At 37.5% G+C, this 18,865-nt stretch overlaps 1 protein-coding gene across 3 annotated transcripts in view; it reads right to left on the bottom strand.

Moving 5' to 3' along the window:
• LOC128094919 (cytochrome P450 2C25-like) overlaps nucleotides 1–18,865 on the bottom strand; it is a 66,075-nt gene that overhangs the window by 6,710 nt on the left and 40,500 nt on the right. For all 3 annotated transcript variants that reach the window (XM_052713521.1, XM_052713523.1, XM_052713522.1), the window contains 2 exons: nucleotides 12,511–12,652; nucleotides 7,053–7,240 (listed from right to left, as the gene is read on the bottom strand). In XM_052713521.1, the coding sequence (XP_052569481.1) occupies nucleotides 7,053–7,240; nucleotides 12,511–12,652 (330 nt within the window). The remainder of the gene's footprint in view (nucleotides 1–7,052; nucleotides 7,241–12,510; nucleotides 12,653–18,865) is intronic.

The raw sequence follows: 18,865 nt of genomic DNA, 5'->3' as shown, positions 1-18,865 counted from the left end.
AAGAGCCGCAAAGGAAAAAGGCCAAGTAACATATAAAGGCAAACCCATCAGAATAACACCAGACTTCTCAATAGAGACTATGAAAGCTAGAAGGTCCTGGACAAATCTTATGCAGACATTAAGAGACCATGGATGCCAACCCAGACTATTATACCCAGCAAAACTCTCAATCACCATAGGTGGAGTAAACGAAATATTCCATGATAAAACCAGATTTAATCAATACCTGTCCACAAACCCAGCCCTACAGAAAGCACTAGTAGGGAAAATCCAACCCAAAGAAGCCAAACACATCCATGAAAACTCAGGCAATAGATAATCCCACACCAACATACACCAAAAAAGGACAACACAACACAACCACAAAAAATAACAAGAAATAACAATCACTGGTCATTAATATCCATCAGTATCAATGGTCTCAACTCACCTATAAAAGACACAGGCTAACAGAATGGATAAGAAAACAGGACCCATCCATCTGCTGCATACAAGAAGTTCACCTTAGCTTCAAAGACAGACACTAACTCAAAGTAAAGGGCTGGGAAAAGGCCTTCTAAGCAAATGGACCTAAGAAACAAGCTGGTGTAGCTATCCTAATATCTAATAAAATAGACTTCAAACTAAAATCAATCAAAAGATACCAGGATGGACATTACATATTTATCACAGGAAAAATCCACCAAGATGAAGTCTCAAATTTAAACATTTATGCCCCAAATACAAAAGCACCCACATTCATAAAAGAAACACTACTAGGGCTTAAAACGCACATCAAACCCCACACATTAGTAGTGGGGGATTTCAACACCCCACTTTCACCAAAAGACAGATCTACCAGACTGAAACTTAACAAAGAAATAAAGGACCTAACAGATGTTATGACTCAAATGGACTTAATAGATATCTACAGAACATTCCATCCTAACACAAAAGAATATACCTTCTCAGCACCCCATGGAACCTTCTCAAAAATTGACCACATGCTTGGCCACGAAACAAATCTCAACAGATACAAAAAAATTGGAATAACCTCCTGTATCTTATCGGACCACCATGCCTCAAAGTTAGACTTCAACAACAACAAAAATTATAGAAAGCCTACAAACTCATGGAAACTGGATAATGCCCACCTGAAACATCAATGGGTCAAGGAAGAAATAAAGAAAGAAATTAAAGATTTCCTAGAATTCAATGAAAATGAAAGTACAACATACCCAAACTTATGGGACACTATGAAAGCAGTGCTAAGAGGAAAATTCATAGCTCTAAATGCACACATAAAGAAGATGGAGCAATCCCATACCAATGAATTAACAGCACAACTGAAAGCTCTAGAACAAAAAGAAACAAACTCACCCAGGAGAAATAGACACCAGGAAATAATCAAATTGAGGGCTGAAATCAACGAAATAGAAAACAAGAGAACAATACAAAAAAATCAATGAAACAAAGAGTTGGTTCTTTGAAAAAAATCAGCAAGATAGACAAACCCCTAGCCAAATTAACCAAAAGGCAAAGAGAGAGCACCCAAATTAACAAAATCAGAAATGAAAAGGGAGACATAACAACAGACAATGAGGAAATCCAGAGAATCATCAGATAATACTTCAAAAACCTGTACTCCACAAAAATGGAAAACCAGGAAGAAATGCACAATTTTCTGGACAAATACCACATACCAAAATTAAATCAAGACCAGATAAACCATCTAAATAGATAAATAACCCCAAAAGAAATAGAAACAGTCATCAAAAGTCTCCCAACCAAAAAAAGCCCAGGACCAGATGGTTTCATTGCAGAATTCTACCAGACTTTCAAAGAAGAACTAATACCAATACTCTTCAAATTGTTTCACACAATAGAAACAGAAGGAACATTACCAAACTCTTTTTTATGAGGCTACAATTACCCTGATACCCAAACCACACAAAGATGCAACAAAGAAAGAGAACTACAGACCAATCTCCCTCATAAACATTAATGCAAAAATACTCAACAAAATATTGGCAAACCGAATCCAAGAATACATTAAAAAAATTACCCATCATGACCAAGTAGAATTCATCCCAGTGATGCAAGGATGGTTTAACATACAAAAATCTGTCAATGTAATACACCATATAAAGAAACTGAAAGAAAAAAAAAACACATGATCATCTCATTAGATGCTGAAAAAGCCTTTGACAAAATCCAACACCCCTTCATGATAAAGGTCTTAATAAGATCAGGAATACAAGGAACATTCCTAAACATAATAAAGGCAATTTATAGCAAGCCAACAGCAAACATCAAATTAAATGGAGAGAAACTCAAAGCAATACCACTAAATTCAGGAACAAGACAAGGCTGTCCACTCTTCCCATATTTATTCAATATAGTACTAGAAGTTCTAGCTAGAGCAATAAGACAACAAAAGGAGATCAAAGGGATACAAATTGGAAAGGAAGAAGTCAAACTTTCACTATTTGCAGATGATATGATAGTATACATAAGTGACCCCCAAAACTCTACCAGGGAACTCCTACAGCTGATAAACTCCTTCAGTAAAGTGGTAGGATACAAGATCAACTCAAAAAAATCAGTAGCCCTCCTATACACAAATGATAAAAGGGCTGAGAAAGAAGTCAGAGAAACATCACCCTTTTCAATAGCCACAAATAATATAAAATACCTTGGGATAACACTAACTAAACAAGTGAAGGATCTTTTTGATAAGAACTTTAAATCTCTAAAGAAAGAAATTGAAGAAGATAACAGAAAATGGAAGGATCTCCCATGCTCATGGATAGGTAGGATTAACATAGTAAAAAATGGCAATCTTATCAAAAGCAATCTACAGATTCATCGCAATCCCCATCAAAATCCCAACACAATTCTTCACAGACTTGGAAAGAAAAATACTCAACTTCATATGGAAAACCAAAAGACCCAGGATAGCTAAAAGAATCCTATCCTATAAAGCAACCTTTGGAGGCATCACCATCCCTGACCTCAAACTCTACTATAGAGCTATAGTAATAAAAACAGCTTGGTACTGGTATAAAAACCAACATACAGACCAATGGAATCGAGTTGAAGACTCTGACATTAATCCATGCACATATGAACACCTGGTTTTTAACAAAGAAGCCAAAACTATAGAATGGAAAAAAGAAAGTATCTTCAACAAATGGTGCTGGCATAACTCTATGTCAATATATAAAAGATTACAAATAGATCCATATCTGTCACCATGCACAAAACTCAAGTCCAAGTGGATCAAGGACCTCAACATAAATCCAGTTACACTAAACTTAATAGAAAAGAAAGTAGGAAGTACTCTTGAATGCATTGGCACCAGAGACCATTTCCTAAATATAACACCAACAGCATAGACCCTGAGCACAACAATTAACAAATGAGACCACTCGAAATTGAGAAGCTTTTGCAGGGCGAAAGACACGGTCAATAAGACAAAAAGACAGCCAACAGAATGGGAAAAGATCTTCATCAACCCCACATCTGACAGAGTATTGATCTCCATGGTATATAAAGAACTCAAGAAACTAGACATCAAAATACTAAACAATCCAATTAAAAAATGGACTAAAGAGTTAAACAGAGAATTCACAAAACAAGAATCACAAATGGCTGAAAGACATTTAAAGAAATGCTCAACATCCTTAATCATCAGAGAAATGCAAATCAAAACAACTCTGTCAGAATGGCTATGATCAAAAACACCAATGACAGTCAATGTTGGAGAGGATGTGGAGCAAAGGGAACACTCCTCCACTGTTGGTGGGAATGCAAACTTGTACAACCACTGTGGAAATCAGTATGGCGGTTTCTCAGAAAATCAGGAATCAAACTACTTCAAGACCCAGCCATACCACTCTTGGGCATATACCCAAGGAATGCTGATTCATACCATAAAGATACATGCTCAACTATGTTCATAGCAGCACTATTTGTAATAGCCAGAACCTGGAAACAACCTAGATACCAGTCAAATGAATGGATGAAGAAAATGAGGTACATATACACAATGGAGTACTACTCAGCAGAGAAAAACAATGAAAGCATGAAATTTGCATGCAAATGGATGGAAGTAGAAAAAATCATCCCGAGTGAGGTAACCCAAACCCAGAAAGACAAACATGGTATGTACTCACTCATAAGTGGATTCTAGATATAAAATAAAGAACAATCAGACTACAACCCACAGGAAAAAAAATCTATGTTATCAAAATATCTTAAATGCTATATTCTGTAGATCTCTGTAGTGTTTGAAGATGACATATCTATCTAAAATATATTGCTGTTTGACCTTGAAAACATACCTAACACGACTACAAGGTTGATTGTAATGACTAACCACTAACTTCCATTTCTTTATATCCTAATTAGTTTGTGACAATAACTTTCAAGGACTAGCAATTTGCATTACTTTGTTAAATAAACTGTATAGGTACAATACCTTGAACAAGATTAAAAATATATGTACACTATTTTCTAAAAAAAATCAATCTCAAATTTGTATCAATAAACAGAATTTGCATACAATATACCAAAATCTAAGTGAATGTAAAATATTTAAAACTAGTAGTTGCTTTCTAAAAGTAGATTCAATAATCTACTTTTTATCTTATCATATCCATATTCTCTCTTTTTTGAAGTAGATTCAATAATCTACCCTTTATTCTATCATTTCTACATCTTTTTTGAGAGTAGATTCAATAATCTACCTTTTATCTTATCATATCTATATCCTCTTTTTTTCTCTTCAGAGTACTAAATTCAATAATCTAATCTTTATTCATCATTTCTATATCATTTTAGAGTAGACTGAATAATCTACTCTTATCTATATCCCCTTTTTTCCTTTTCTTTTTCTTTTCTAACAAGACCTTCAATCTAATTTCCTTTGTTTATCTTTTTTTCCTGACCATTAACAATTAACAACTTTTAACTATGTTAACAATTAACATTAACAAATAATCAACCATCTTAAACAATGACAATTATCCATAACCCATTGAATGACCAAAAACCATCCGCCCCACCTCTTGGAAATGTGGGTGTCGTGTTCTTAAAATTACTTCCTGCTGTCTGGGGTGAAGGCATCTTTTAGCAATCCTGAAAAAATTATTTTTGGGTTAGTTGCCAAGTCCTGGGAGAGTTAGCTGTATCATTTGTCCAGTCTCTACATAATGGGAAAGTGCAGGGCTTGTCTCAAGCTCTTGCTCATGTAGTCTGTGAGGCTGGTTCATCTCAGCTAGCCATCTCAAAATTGTCTTGAAGAGTTTGTAGTCCAAAGAAGATCTTTGAGTGGTGTTTCAGCGTAGTGGTATTATCATCATCCTGATTGAATCGTCATTGCAGCTATCTCAGCCAGCCATCTTGAAATTGTATTGAGCAGTTTGTAGTCCAAAGCTGATCTTCAGGTGGTGTTTACTCTGTGGTTTGGAGCAATACCAATTGTATCTGTGGCAAAATCATGTCTCAGTCAGTCCTTAGTTTGCAATACAACAGGTTCCATTCCTCTTCATCAAGATATTCTTTGATTTCCAATATCTGTGAGCAATAGCTGGCTTTCCTTGGGTACTAATAATCTGCACATGAAGATGGGCAAGACTGCTTGCTGTCGACAGAGTGAATTTGACCATCCCTTGCACCGTAACTGTGTATTTATTCAAGTAATCAAAAACGGTTCCATGCTCATGGTAATCCAACATCAGCCACAGCTGAGTCCATGTGCCATTGTCTTTGCTGTCTGCTGCTATAAAGCCTAGGATGTTTTCGTGGTGTGACATCACAGTCTGATAAATCTCTGCCTCTCAGAAACACAAATGCTCTTCCCTAGAAGAGAATATCTTCACAGCAACTTCTTCTTCCTGACTCTTGCTTCACCAAGCTTCTCCAAACCGACCTTTGCCAATGCTTTCTTATAATACAATGGTACTGGCAATTGTTCTTTGAAAAAGCAGAGGTAAACCCTTCATCCCTGGTAGCAGCATCGCTGCCACCACCAACACTATAAGAAGCAGCTAGCAATGCAGAGCAGCAGCTACAGCCTCCATGATCCTGCTGCCACTGTTTGTGGCCCAGCCTAGTCCCGGTTGCAGTTTCTCCTCAGAAAGCCTCCCATGTTGGCCTCAAACTTGGCATCCTCCTGCTTCCACCTCCTTCAGCAAATCCTGCCTGAGTGTACCACCACAACCAGTTGCATGCAGCTTGGGCCTGAGTTAAGGACTACAAGGCCAAAGGCAAGTGGCTTTTTTGTGAATTTGTGCCACAAAGCAATGTGAGATAGAGAAAATACAATGTACATATGTGTTTATAACATATATAGTCAGTGATCAAAGGGTAAACGATACATAGAACAATTTAATGGGTGCAGAGAACAATCTTGAAAATAATGTCCAGATTTTTGTGAATAAAAGTCATCTCAAAGTAAATTTCTGTGGGTCATGCTCACACATAATTGACTCCACAATAAAGTATCTCTTATAGCACTACAAGAATCAGGCCAAAAATTTTCATCTGAGCTACACAACTATCAGTGTATTCCAAAAACATCAAACTTGATAGGGAGATATTAAATTTATAATTCTTCATCCTAATCAGAAATGAGATAAGTGGTACCCATTGCACCTGGGTCTATTCATCATTATGCTGCAATTCACCAAAATGAAGAGAAACTATGACCACAAGAATATGAAGAGTACATAGAAAAGTATTATTCCACATAACAACTTCAAATTCCACATACATTTAAAGATACCTCATTAGAAATAATAAAATTCACATGTCTAGATAAAAATAAGACCAATGAAACAATTACATCAACTGTTTCCATTAAGCAGATAGAAAGAATAGCAGAGGCAGTAGAGAAATAATAACAAAGACATTTACCCAGATATATCTGTACCTGCAGAAGATTTGCCCTCCAGATCGTGAAGCAGTATAAGGCACCAGCAGCACCAGGTGACACAGAGGACTGGAACTGCACTGTGATCTGGGGGCATCAGGAGCACAGAGGTGCAGCAGAGAAGAGACAAGCTTACCTTGGGGATGAGGTAGTTCCTGAACTTAGTGTCACAGGTCACTGCATGGGGCAGGTTGTTGGGGAGGAGGTCAATGAATCTCTGGACCTCATGAATCATGGCATCTGTGTAGGGCATGTGGCTCCTGTCCTGCATGCAGGGGCTGCGGTGTCTGCCAACCACATGATTAATCTCTTCCTGGACTTTAGCTGGTTGGTCACAATGAGAAATGAGGGAATTGGACAAAAGTGACATGTTTGGCATAATGGTAGGTCATACACATCATAATATAAGTGTTTCAAAAGTGTTATAAATGTGCATTTTTCATTCAGAAATAAAAGTATTTATTCATGTATTTATAAAGAAATGCTGTGTTGTGGATTCATATCATCATTCTATATAGATATTATAAATAAGCATATACTTATTATTTAGTAGACATAACAGCATATAAGATATAAGTAATTAAAAGTATCAAATAAAACTAAATATAATTAGTCAACATGCTTTAGTCTGTGGTAAAGAACATTAGAAGTCAGATGTTAGATCTGTATCTAAGTACAATATTTTATTACATTCACATTCATATGTGTATATATGAACATGTGTGTTGCATGTGTACAATTTGAAAGATTCTTCTTTTTGGTTCCCACACCCAGTAATGAACTAGTTCAACCTCTTTAGATATTTCTGAAATATATTCATATTTGTAAAAGTTTCTTATATGCCCCCATATGTTCAACATTTATGACTTTCCCATATAGGAGATGAAAATTTCAGTTACATCTACATCATCTACATAAACAAATACATACTAAACACACACACACACACACACACACACACACACACACACAAACACACATGCATACTCCCTCTTCCCCCTCACTTCATTAACAATATCATATTAGAACCTCATGAAACTGAAAAACTGTACGGCAAAAGATACCATCATTAGGACAAAACAACAGGCTACAGAGAAAGACTTTTACCAACTGCACATCCAATTGATGGATACGATCCAAAATATATAAAGAATTCAAAAAATGAGATATCAAGAAAACCCATAACCCAACTAATAAATGGGGTACAGATCTAAGCTGAGAATTCTCAAAAGATTAAACTCAAATTGCTGAGAAAAACTTAAAGAAACTTAGAAAAATGTTAAAAACCTTAGTCATCAGGGAAATGCAAATCAAAACTACTTTGAGATTTCATCTTACACCCCTCAGAATGGTAAAGATCAATTTTTTTAAAAAGTGAAAGCTCACACTGCCAAAGAAGTAGTGCAAGAAGACACTTATGCATTGTTGGTGGGAGTGCAAACCTGTACAGCCACTATGGATATCAGTGTGACAGTGCATCAGGAAGAAGAGAATCTACCTCAAGATACAGCTGCACCACTCTTGGGCTTACACCTGACAGTTGTTCCAGCCTGTCACAGAAACACTTGCTCAACAATGTTCATTGCTGCTTTATTCATAATAGGCAGAAATTGGAAACAAAGTTGATGTCCCTAAACAGGAGAATAGACTTTTTTTTTTTTTTTTGGTTTTTCAAGACAGGGTTTCTCTGTGTAGCTTTGTGCCTTTCCTGGAACTCACTTGGTAGTCCAGGCTGGCCTCGAACTCACAGAGATCCGCCTGGCTCTGCCTCCCGAGTGCTGGGATTAAAGGCGTGCACCACCACCGCCCGGCTAAAGAAATTTTTTTTTTTTTTTTTGGTTTTTTCGAGACAAGGTTTCTCTGTGTAGCTTTGTGCCTTTCCTGGAACTCACTTGGTAGCCCAGGCTGGCCTCGAACTCAGATCCGCCGGCCTCTGCCTCCCGAGTGCTGGGATTAAAGGCGTGCACCACCACCGCCCGGCGAGAATAGACTTTTTTAAATGGGGTACATTTTTACATTGGAGTGTAACTCCGCCATTAATAGAAATCATGAAATTCTCAGGTAAATGGATGGGACTAGAAAAAAAAATGACCCTGAATGATGTAATCCAGACTCAGAAAGACAAATATGGTACCCATTCATTTACACGTGAATATTATCTGTTAAATCAATGATAACCAAGCTACAATCTGTAGAACCACAGTGGTTAGATGTAAAGTAAGGGACTATGGAGGACAGATAGATCTTGTTAGGACGGGAGATAGAATAGATAGTTATGGATATATTGGGTTGACACTTGAGTGGGGAGAGGATACAGGGACAAGGGATGTAATACAGGAAAAGAGAGATAAAATTCAGGGCCATTTGAGGGATAGTATGGAACCTTAATACAGTAGAAAAACTTTATATATATATATATATATATATAAAGGTGATCTAAATGATATCACCAAGAGCCCCGACTGAACATCCCTTGTCACCAAAATGAATCTTCCAGTACCAGGGTTAGGTTACATCTAATTGAATTGTTGTTCAAAGGAGTTCCATAGAAATCTCAACAAACACAGGCTGTTGCCAAGATAATAAATTACTCACCACACACTGACAGCAAAGCCCCATTGCTGAAGCAACACCCACATAACACTGTGAACATGGAGAAGTCAAGCTGATGCCTACATTAGAACTTTCACCCCCATGTTCCAGCATCTTTGGTACAGGAATATACTCTGCATACTGTCAAAAGAGAAACATAAACCCCAACCCAACAACAAATCCTTTGATCAAAAATGGTGTCTTGCCTGCAAGATATGCTAGGGTAATGGTGGCATAAAACTTGTTGGAGTAACCAACCAAGACCTGATTTAACTTAAGGCCCAGTCCATGATATAAAATCCATTCCTAAAACTGCTTGTGGGCCAAAAATGGGACCCAGGGACCTATGTTAAAATCAAATACTCTGTTTTAGAACAAAACATTAACAATAGGACACAAAACAAAATCAGCAATAAAATGACTCCTAACAACATTCTGCTATACTCGTAGATCACTGTCTTGTTCAGCCATCTTTAGAGAAGCTTCATTTTGCAGCCGATAGCAACAAATACAGAAACCCTCAACCAGACATTATGCAGAAAGTAAGAGACCTTGGACTACTTAACACTAAATGGAATGTTTCCATCAAATCCCTCCCCTCAGGGATGAGGGAATCCTGTGGAATAGGAGGCAGAAAGAGTGTGAGAACCAGAGGGCATGGAGTATATTAAGAAAACAAGGCCCCATAAAATCAAAATAATCAAAGGACATATGAACTTACAGAGACTGAGGTCACATACACAGGTCCTGCACAGGTCTGCACTAGGTCCATTGCATATATATTATGGCTTCCAGTTTAGTGTTTTTATGAGATTCCTTGATGTGCAAATTAATGGTTCTCTGTTTCCTGTGCCTTCTCTTGTGTTCTTTTCCTTTGTATGTTTTGTCTAATTCTGGTGTTATATTTTGGTTGTGTCATGTTATATTTATTACATTGTATTATATTATATGTTATTTTTACAAGCCTGCTTGTTTTCTGATGAGAGACAGAAAATGATATCTGGAGTGAGAGTAGGTTGGGAGGAATAGGAAGGAGTAAAGTGAGGGGAAACTGCAATCATGACATACTACATGAAAAAAAAATCCACTTTCAATAAAAGGGAAAAGCAGCAGATTAGATTATACTTTGTTATACCTATATTGATTGTTAGATTAATTGTAATTACATAACTATTATTCATTATCATGAAATTACAATTATTTTCCACTATTAGCATCTTCTTGATAAATTGATACCTTTTTATTTGTTTGTAATTTCCATTTCTTGACTTAGATTTATACTGGAAATTTAGGTAGATATTTTTAAGAGCTGGGAATATATACTCAATTAAAAGGGGGCATTAGACTATAGATTGTTTCTCTTTATCCCTTATTTTTTGATAAACACCTACAGCACCCACAAGGTAAATGTTGAATTGGAAACTTCCCAGACCTGGTACCCAGCAACCTCTCTGATACTCTTTCCCTCCCACAAGAGCTATTCAGGCTCCTGGATCCCATGATTAACTGTGACTTTACTTTAATAATAGGATGAAAAACATTCTCACAAATTTTATGAAAAAATGGAAAATTGGACAAAACTATGGCAAACCTGGAGCTCTCATCTTCCTTTTATTTTAGAAACTTATAAGAAACCAGCTGATCCTGAGAATTCTGATGTAGTCTCAATGAGAATAGTTTATATGAGATTCAGGGATCTCCCTGAAGGGTTCCATGTTTCTGTTCAGGCCTGAACTCCATGTGTGTGTCTTGGGTGAATGCTTTGAATCTATTCTGAATAATACAAGAAAAATATTTTCTATTGATGTGGTGAAATAAGGAGTTATAATTTATTCCTTTTGTCTGGAAGATAGACTCTGCTGTTCACATTCATGGAATAAGGCAGATAAAGGGATCTGAGAACCAGAATTCTGGGACTCAAATGTCCCTGGGCTACTCTTTCATCCCTCTGCACTGCTCATTCCCTATCAATTATCAATGTCTCAGGTTAAGAGCTTCTTAGACTCAGTTGCTTTTAAGAATTTTATTTTCCTGGAGGGGAGTCAACTGCTGAATAGGAATAGGAAGAGAACCTCAGCAAGGTCAGCATGCTGTACACAACTTTATTCTCTACATAAACTTCTATTCCTTTGGAACAGGAGTCTTTACTGGTCTGTAGATATAGATCCACAACTTGCTTGTCTTACTACATGCATGTTGATCTAACATTAATGTTTCAACATCATTTTTCTTGCTCTATACTTTTTTTTCATTCCTCACACTATTTTTTCAGTAATTGCTGAAGCCTCCTTGTCTGCATATTGTTATCTCTTCCTATCCTAAAAATATAAATTTTGATTCACTTTTGTGCTTTATCATGTAGTAGATATTGGGCACAGGAGGGAAGGTGTGTTTCATATATGCTGGAACACTGGATCGGTTTTAGAATACAGTGTAAAAAATATTATTGGTACAGTTGAAAAAAATCATTGTTTAAAAGAAGATTAAGGAAATGGACTTATGAAGTGAAAAAATTCCTTAATCTAAATTTTCTGCATTAACGGAAAACTTTTGTAGAGAATCTAAATATTTTGAACACTTCTCAGAATGCACATTTTCTCAGCCAGAGTCAGTACATTCTAGGCTTTCTGCTTATGCTTCCATGAGGTAAGTTTTCTTTTCTCCACCCCAAAGTTAGATGCATCAGAATGAGGAAAGGAAGCTGAAAGGTTTTAGCTGATCTGAAGACATGATATTTGAGAATAAAAGAACATGTATCCACAGGACAATGTATACTGACCACTCCCGTCGTAACTTACCTTCCAGAGAACTCACACACTGATCAGAATTTGATTGCTTTTCCTAAAATCAGAGTCTCTTTCTGTTAGTCATGCTGTTCTTCACAGCCAGTGAGTGACACAGAAGGTGAAGAACTGAGACTTCTCTAAGAATAACACACAGGACACTAGCAGAGACTTCCAGCATCTTATAGGAACTTTGTGCATCACTATCTGAGTCCTCACCTGTGACATGTGGGTGCTTCAGCAGGAGCAGGAGAGCATATCTCAGCGTTGTGCTTGTTGTCTCTGTCCCAGCAGCAAACAGATTACTCACAGTTGTTGCCAGATGTTCAAGTGTAAATTCTGATTGTTGATTGTGGTTTTCCTAAGAATAATTTGATGTAATAATCTGATAAATTCTTTATCAGCACATCTGATTACAATGGCTCTACAGTTTGCAGAGTTTATATATTTGTTACTGAAAGTGTAAAAGTTAAAGTAAAACTCTGTAGCTCCCATTCCTTATGGTTTTTATAACTCTATAGAAATTCACTGAGCTGCATAGACTGGCGGTCTAGTTAACTTGACATGAACATTTATTCATTTGCAATTATTTTATATTATAACTTCTACAAAATGTTTGTTTTACATTGTTGCCACCAAAAATCTTGGAATGTAGAGTAGAGGAAAAATTAACATACAATTTCAAAGACAATGGCATAGATTTTTATAATTTTTGATTTCACCCTAATTCCTTAGAAGCCTAACTTTTGTATTGATGTGATTATCTGCACATAAGTGTGTACAGTTTTGTACTTTTATGCCCTAAAAACATAAGCAAAACATTTTATTTATTAATTATTTTCTCCCATCAAAATCACATGAAGAAGAATTGTGGTATGTCTAATTTTCAGATATGCAGATTCATGCATAAAAATGAAGGCCTGTGTTCTTTAAATGGTGAAGAACAGTGGATTCTTGGGAAGCACATGCATTTTGATTCTATGTCTGGGAATTCTCTATTAAACTAAGATGGGTCATTAATAAGATTCTTTGTCCTTAAGTTAAGTAAAACCATTTTTTTTTAGCACATTAGTAACTAGATTTCCTCTTACTTTTAAAAATTAGCAATCTTTGCAGTGTAGCCCACGTTTTTTTATCCATCCATTCATCCATCCATCCATCCATTGAAGACTTCTAGACTGATTTTCTCATCGATTTGAGAAATACAGTAGGAAACAAACATGAAGGTGCAGGTGCCTTTTCCATATGCTGATATTCTTTGGATGTAAGCTCAGAAGTAAACACTTGGGTCCCATTATAGACACAGAGATGGAGAGAGTCTAGAAGACCCCTTACATTGTTTTCCACAATGGCTGTAGCAATTGACACTCTTATCAACGTCATATTTAGTGTCCTTCTCATTCCATTATCACCAGCAGTTTTTTTCTTTGAAAAAGTTCCAAAATTACTACTGTAGTGTCAAATCTCATTGTGATATTATTTGTCCTTCCAGTTGGAAAATGGAATCCATAATTTTATTGGTCATTTGAATTTACTCTTTGAAGGATAATATCTAAAACTATGGTGGAACTTAAAATGAATAACAAAAAGATATGAAAATGGCACAGTGTAAAATACTTTAAGGACTATAAACTATGACCAAGTGGTAATTACCCCCAAATTCTATGGTTACTGAAAAAAATCAGTCACCATACTATTACTCTGTGGTGATATATTATGTACTCTAATATAGCTTGCCTGATGATCACAGGACAGAGCCAGCCACTAGATTAGAAACAGAGCCAGGCAGAGGTGGCACACACCTTTAATACCATCACTTGAGATCTCATGCCTTTGCTTGGGAAGCACATGCACCTTTAATCCTAGGAAGTGATATGGCAGGCCAGAGAAAGCAATATAAGGTGTGATGAAGCAGGAACTCATTCTCTTAAGACTGAGGATTTCATAGAGGTAAGGATGAGTGACTGGTTGTTCAGCTTCTCTATCTTTCAGCTTACACCCTCATCTGGCTTTGGGTTTTGTTACTAAAAGACAATCTAAGTTTTGAACAATATCAGGCATCCAACTTGTAGAGCATGAATTCACAAAAGCTGCTTAGCTGTGGCCTTGCAGGCCCTGGCTTTGGACAAAATTGAAGAAGTAGGAAAGAAAATTGAGTCATTTCCCAAAGTTATACAGGACCCAGAAGAAACCTACACTGATTTCTTATAAAGACTGACTTCATAAGTAAATAGAATGATACCAAATTCAGAAGCAAGACAGAGAGTAATTGAATCTCTGACTTTTGAAAATGCTAAACACAATACAAAAGATTGTTAGGCCATTAACGGCAAGATCAGCACCCTTGGAGGAATGGATCCAAGATCCAGTTACTATTGAATCTCATGACCATGATAATACTTGGATAGGAGAGGTGATTTCCAGAGGTTTGAAGAAAACTAGTAATGTCAGATGTTTTAATTGCAGTAAACAAGATCACCTAAAAAGGAACTCTAAACAGGGCATTCCAAGAAATAATGTTTTCTCAAGGAATAATCCCAATAGAGCATCCCTCCCTTCTAGATTATGCAGAAGATGTGGCAAAGGGAGATGTTGAACTAACGAATGTAGATTAACAAGGGACAACAAAGTAATCATTGCTTTTGCTATTGGAAAATTCCCTGAGGAGCCTCTTGCTGTGGGCAAATGTGTTGCTCTGATTGGTCAATAAATAAATCACTGATTGGTCAGTGGCCAGGCAGGAAGTATAGGTGGGACAAGGAGGAGAATAAAGCTGGGAAGTGGAAGGCTGAGTCAGAGAAACACTGCCAGCCGCCATGATGAGAAACAGCATGTGAAGATGCCGGTAAGCCACGAGCCACGTGACAAGGTATAGATTTATAGAAATGGATTAATTTAAGCTGTAAGAACAGTTAGCAAGAAGCCTGCCACGGCCATACAGTTTGTAACCAATATAAGTCTCTGTGTTTACTTGGTCGGGTCTGAGTGGCTGTGGGACTGGCAGGTGATAGAGATTTGTCCTGACTGTGGGCCAGGCAGGAAAACTCTAGCTACAGCCTCTCTCTTGCCCCACATCAAATTCCATTCAATCCTTTCCTTAATTGTGGAGAAAACTCCTTCCCAGAGCAATTGACAAACCTAATGCCTATTGTGTAAAAAAACCATTCAATAGATGATAGAACAGCTATAGAAAAGAAATAACAAAAAATTCAGGAAAGACCATAAATCAAAATTGATACAGATTAGATTGGAAACTCCCCAAAGTTCAGCTTGGGGAAGGGTGTTGTTTTTTGTCATTTCAGGATAACAAAAACAACCATCTTGAGGAATTAAAAGACTTTTGGACAAATAAGCATCCAATGAAAAGGGAGAAATACCTGGAAAAAATTACCAAGAAAAGGAATAATCTGACCTAATGCAATCTCTGAAGTATGGATGATAGGACCCCAAAACAATGATTCCACATGGACTATGATAATGACATTAAGCTGACAAACACCACCCAAAGATCAACTACACACTGCTCAGGGCAATTTCGAGATGGCTAGTTGAGATGATCTAGCCTCACAGACCACACAAGCAAGGACTTGAGACAAGCCCTGCACTTTCCCATTATGCAGAGACTGGACAACAAATGATACAGCTACCTCTCCCAGGATTTGACAATTAACCCAAATTTTTCTGTTCAGGATTCCCTAAAGATGCCTTTGCCTGACCCCACACACACCCAGATAGCAGGAAGTAATTTTAAGACTATGATGTGCACATTCCCAAGAGATGGAGTGGGTGGATTTTGGACACTCAATGTTTAATGGATAATTGTCATTGTTTATTATGGTTGGTTACAAGTTGTTAATTGTTAACAGTCAGAAAAAAAAGCTAAACAGAAGAAAATGAGATTCAGGGTCTTTGAAAAAAAGAAAGGAAAGAAAAAAAGAAGATATAGATATGATAAGATAAAAGGTAGATTATTTGTTTGGCTATTTGAACCTGTGCTTTATCCAACCTTGGTCTCAACAATTCTCACTCATATAAACCTTCCTCATTTTCGCCAATTGGACTCCCAGAGATCTACCTGGGGCCTAGCCATGGATCTCTGCATCCAAATCCCTCAGTAGTTGGATGGGGTTTCTAGCATGACAATTAGGATGTTTTGCCATCCCATCACCAGAGTAGGTCAGTTTGGCCTGTCTCTCAACCATTGCCAGCAGTCTGTTGTGGGGGCATCTTTGAACTATGAACCAATGGCTGAGGGGTCACCAACTGGATCAGACCCTCTGAATGGGTGAGACAGTTGATTGGCTTGATCTGTTTGGGAGGCATCCAGGCAGTAGGACTGGGTCCTGTGCTTATTGCATGAGTTGGCTGTTTGAAACCTGGGGCCTATGCAGGGTTGCTTTGGCTCGCCCTGGGAGGAGGGGATTGGACCTGCCTGGACTGAGTCTACCAGGTTGATCTCAGTCCGTGGGGGAGGCTTTGCCCTGGAGGAGGTGGGAATGGGGGGTAGGTTGGAGGGAGGGTGAGGGGGGCCAAAGGGAGGAGAACGGGGAATCCATGGCTGATATGTAGAACTGAATTGTATTGCAAAAAAAAAAAAAGTAGATTATTGAATCTACTCTCAAAAAAAGATGTAAAAATGATGAATAAAGGGTATATTATTGAATCTACTCTGAAAAAAAAGGACAGGGATATGATAAGATAAAAAGATAGATTATTGAATCTACTTCTAAAAAGCAACTCGCTTTAAATATTTTACTTTGAATTGGATTTTTGTATATTGTATACAAATTATGTATATTGATACAAATTTGAGATTGATTTTCTTATAAAATACTGTACATATATTTCTAAGCTTGTTCAACGTATTGTACCTATGTAGCTCATTTAACTATGTAATATAAATTTTTAGTCCTTGAAAGTTATAATTACCAACTAATTGGGATATAAAGAAATGCAAGTTAGTAGTTATTACAATCAAACTTGTAAGTCATATTAGGTATGTTTTCAAGGTCAACCAGAGATATAGCTTAGATATACAGGTCATCTTCAAACACTTCAGATAGCTATAAAATATGACATTTAAGATGTTTTAATAACATAGATTTTTTTTGTGACTATGAGACATGTCTCCTCCTGGCAGCACTAATCTACTTCAGAGAAGATTGTGTGTATTGAAGAAGATCCAATGGACTTTACATTCTTTGTGGCAAAAGTTAGCCACTGGGCAAAAAAAAAAATTGCCTTTGCCTCATCTGCTGACAGTATGCTATCCAAAATAGACAAGCAGGACACAAGAGAAATAACTGTCCAATCTTGCCAAGAAAAGGTAGGAAGGCCCTTCAGAAAATTCTGCTTCACAAATGAGTCTGTCAGATATGCTAGGACTGTAGGCCAAAGATGGATGCCCGAACGTTGCAGAGAAATCTTGGGTGACTGTCCACACAGCCAGCTGTTTCTGTCATTTCTCACGTTTTTTGGAAGTTGCTTGTTTGTACTTCCTGCTTACTCAGTTAATATTATTTCCTTCTCAGGTCTCTGAGGTGGTCGAAGGTTAGATAGTTATAGTTTTCCTTGTTAACAAATTCAGAACAGAAACTCACTAAAGAGGTGTAAAGTGTGTAAGTTTGAAAGACATTGAAAGATAGTTTTCAGTTGGTAATACATGTTAGGATAGAAAGTGAATTAGGTATAACATTTTGCCCTCTCCAAAATAGGATAGATAATGGAGTATTTTATTAGAATTTTTTGCATGTTTATGGACTGAACATTGTTAATATATTTCTTGAGTGTATATATTGTATATACTTATTGTACTTACAGTATATAGATTTTCTTATATTAGTTAAATCCTTCTTTATTATTTTAGACAAAAAAGGAGAAATGTGGTGATATATTGTGTACCCTAATAAAACTTGCCTGAGGATCAGAGGAGAGAGCCAACCACTAGATTAGACATAGAGGTCAGGCTGTGGTGGCAAATACCTTTAATCCCAGCACTTGAGATCTCATGCCTTTGCTTGTAAATCACACATGCTTTTAATCTCAGGAAGTAATATGGCAGCTTAGAGAAAGGTATATAAGGCATGTGGAAACTGGAACTCACTCTCTTTAGACTGAAGATTTCATAGATGTAAGAACTAGTGATAGGGCCCCAGACCCCATCCCTGGGCACCAGCCACTCCAGGGAAGACCTGCCCAACTCGGCCCCAGGTTCTGGCCACCGGGCAGGTTCCCTGCTAGCCCCACCGGGAAGGATCCCCTTCTCCAAGACCCCTGGCAGACCCTGCAGTCTCCACGCCCTGCCCCCACGCCCATCCGCCTGAGCCCCAAGCCTCTTCCTGAGACTTAGAGGCCGGCCCCCAGCTCCCATCTTGCTCCGGACTTCCCTTTTGGAACACTGACTTCCCTTTTGGAACACTGGTCTGTCTGAACCAAGTGTGCGGATAAGGCCAAGAACGAACCACAAGGAGATGGGCAGACGTCAAGGCAGAAACATATACAACAAAATGAATAGCAATACAGCATCACCAGGCCCTAGCCCTCCTCCAACACCTAGACCTGAACATCAGAAATT

Source organism: Peromyscus californicus, unplaced genomic scaffold (genome assembly GCF_007827085.1).
Source record: "Peromyscus californicus insignis strain IS unplaced genomic scaffold, ASM782708v3 Scaffold_4__1_contigs__length_199733344, whole genome shotgun sequence".
NCBI classification, from domain to species: Eukaryota; Metazoa; Chordata; class Mammalia; order Rodentia; family Cricetidae; genus Peromyscus; species Peromyscus californicus.
This window is presented reverse-complemented; position numbering and strand designations above follow the sequence as displayed.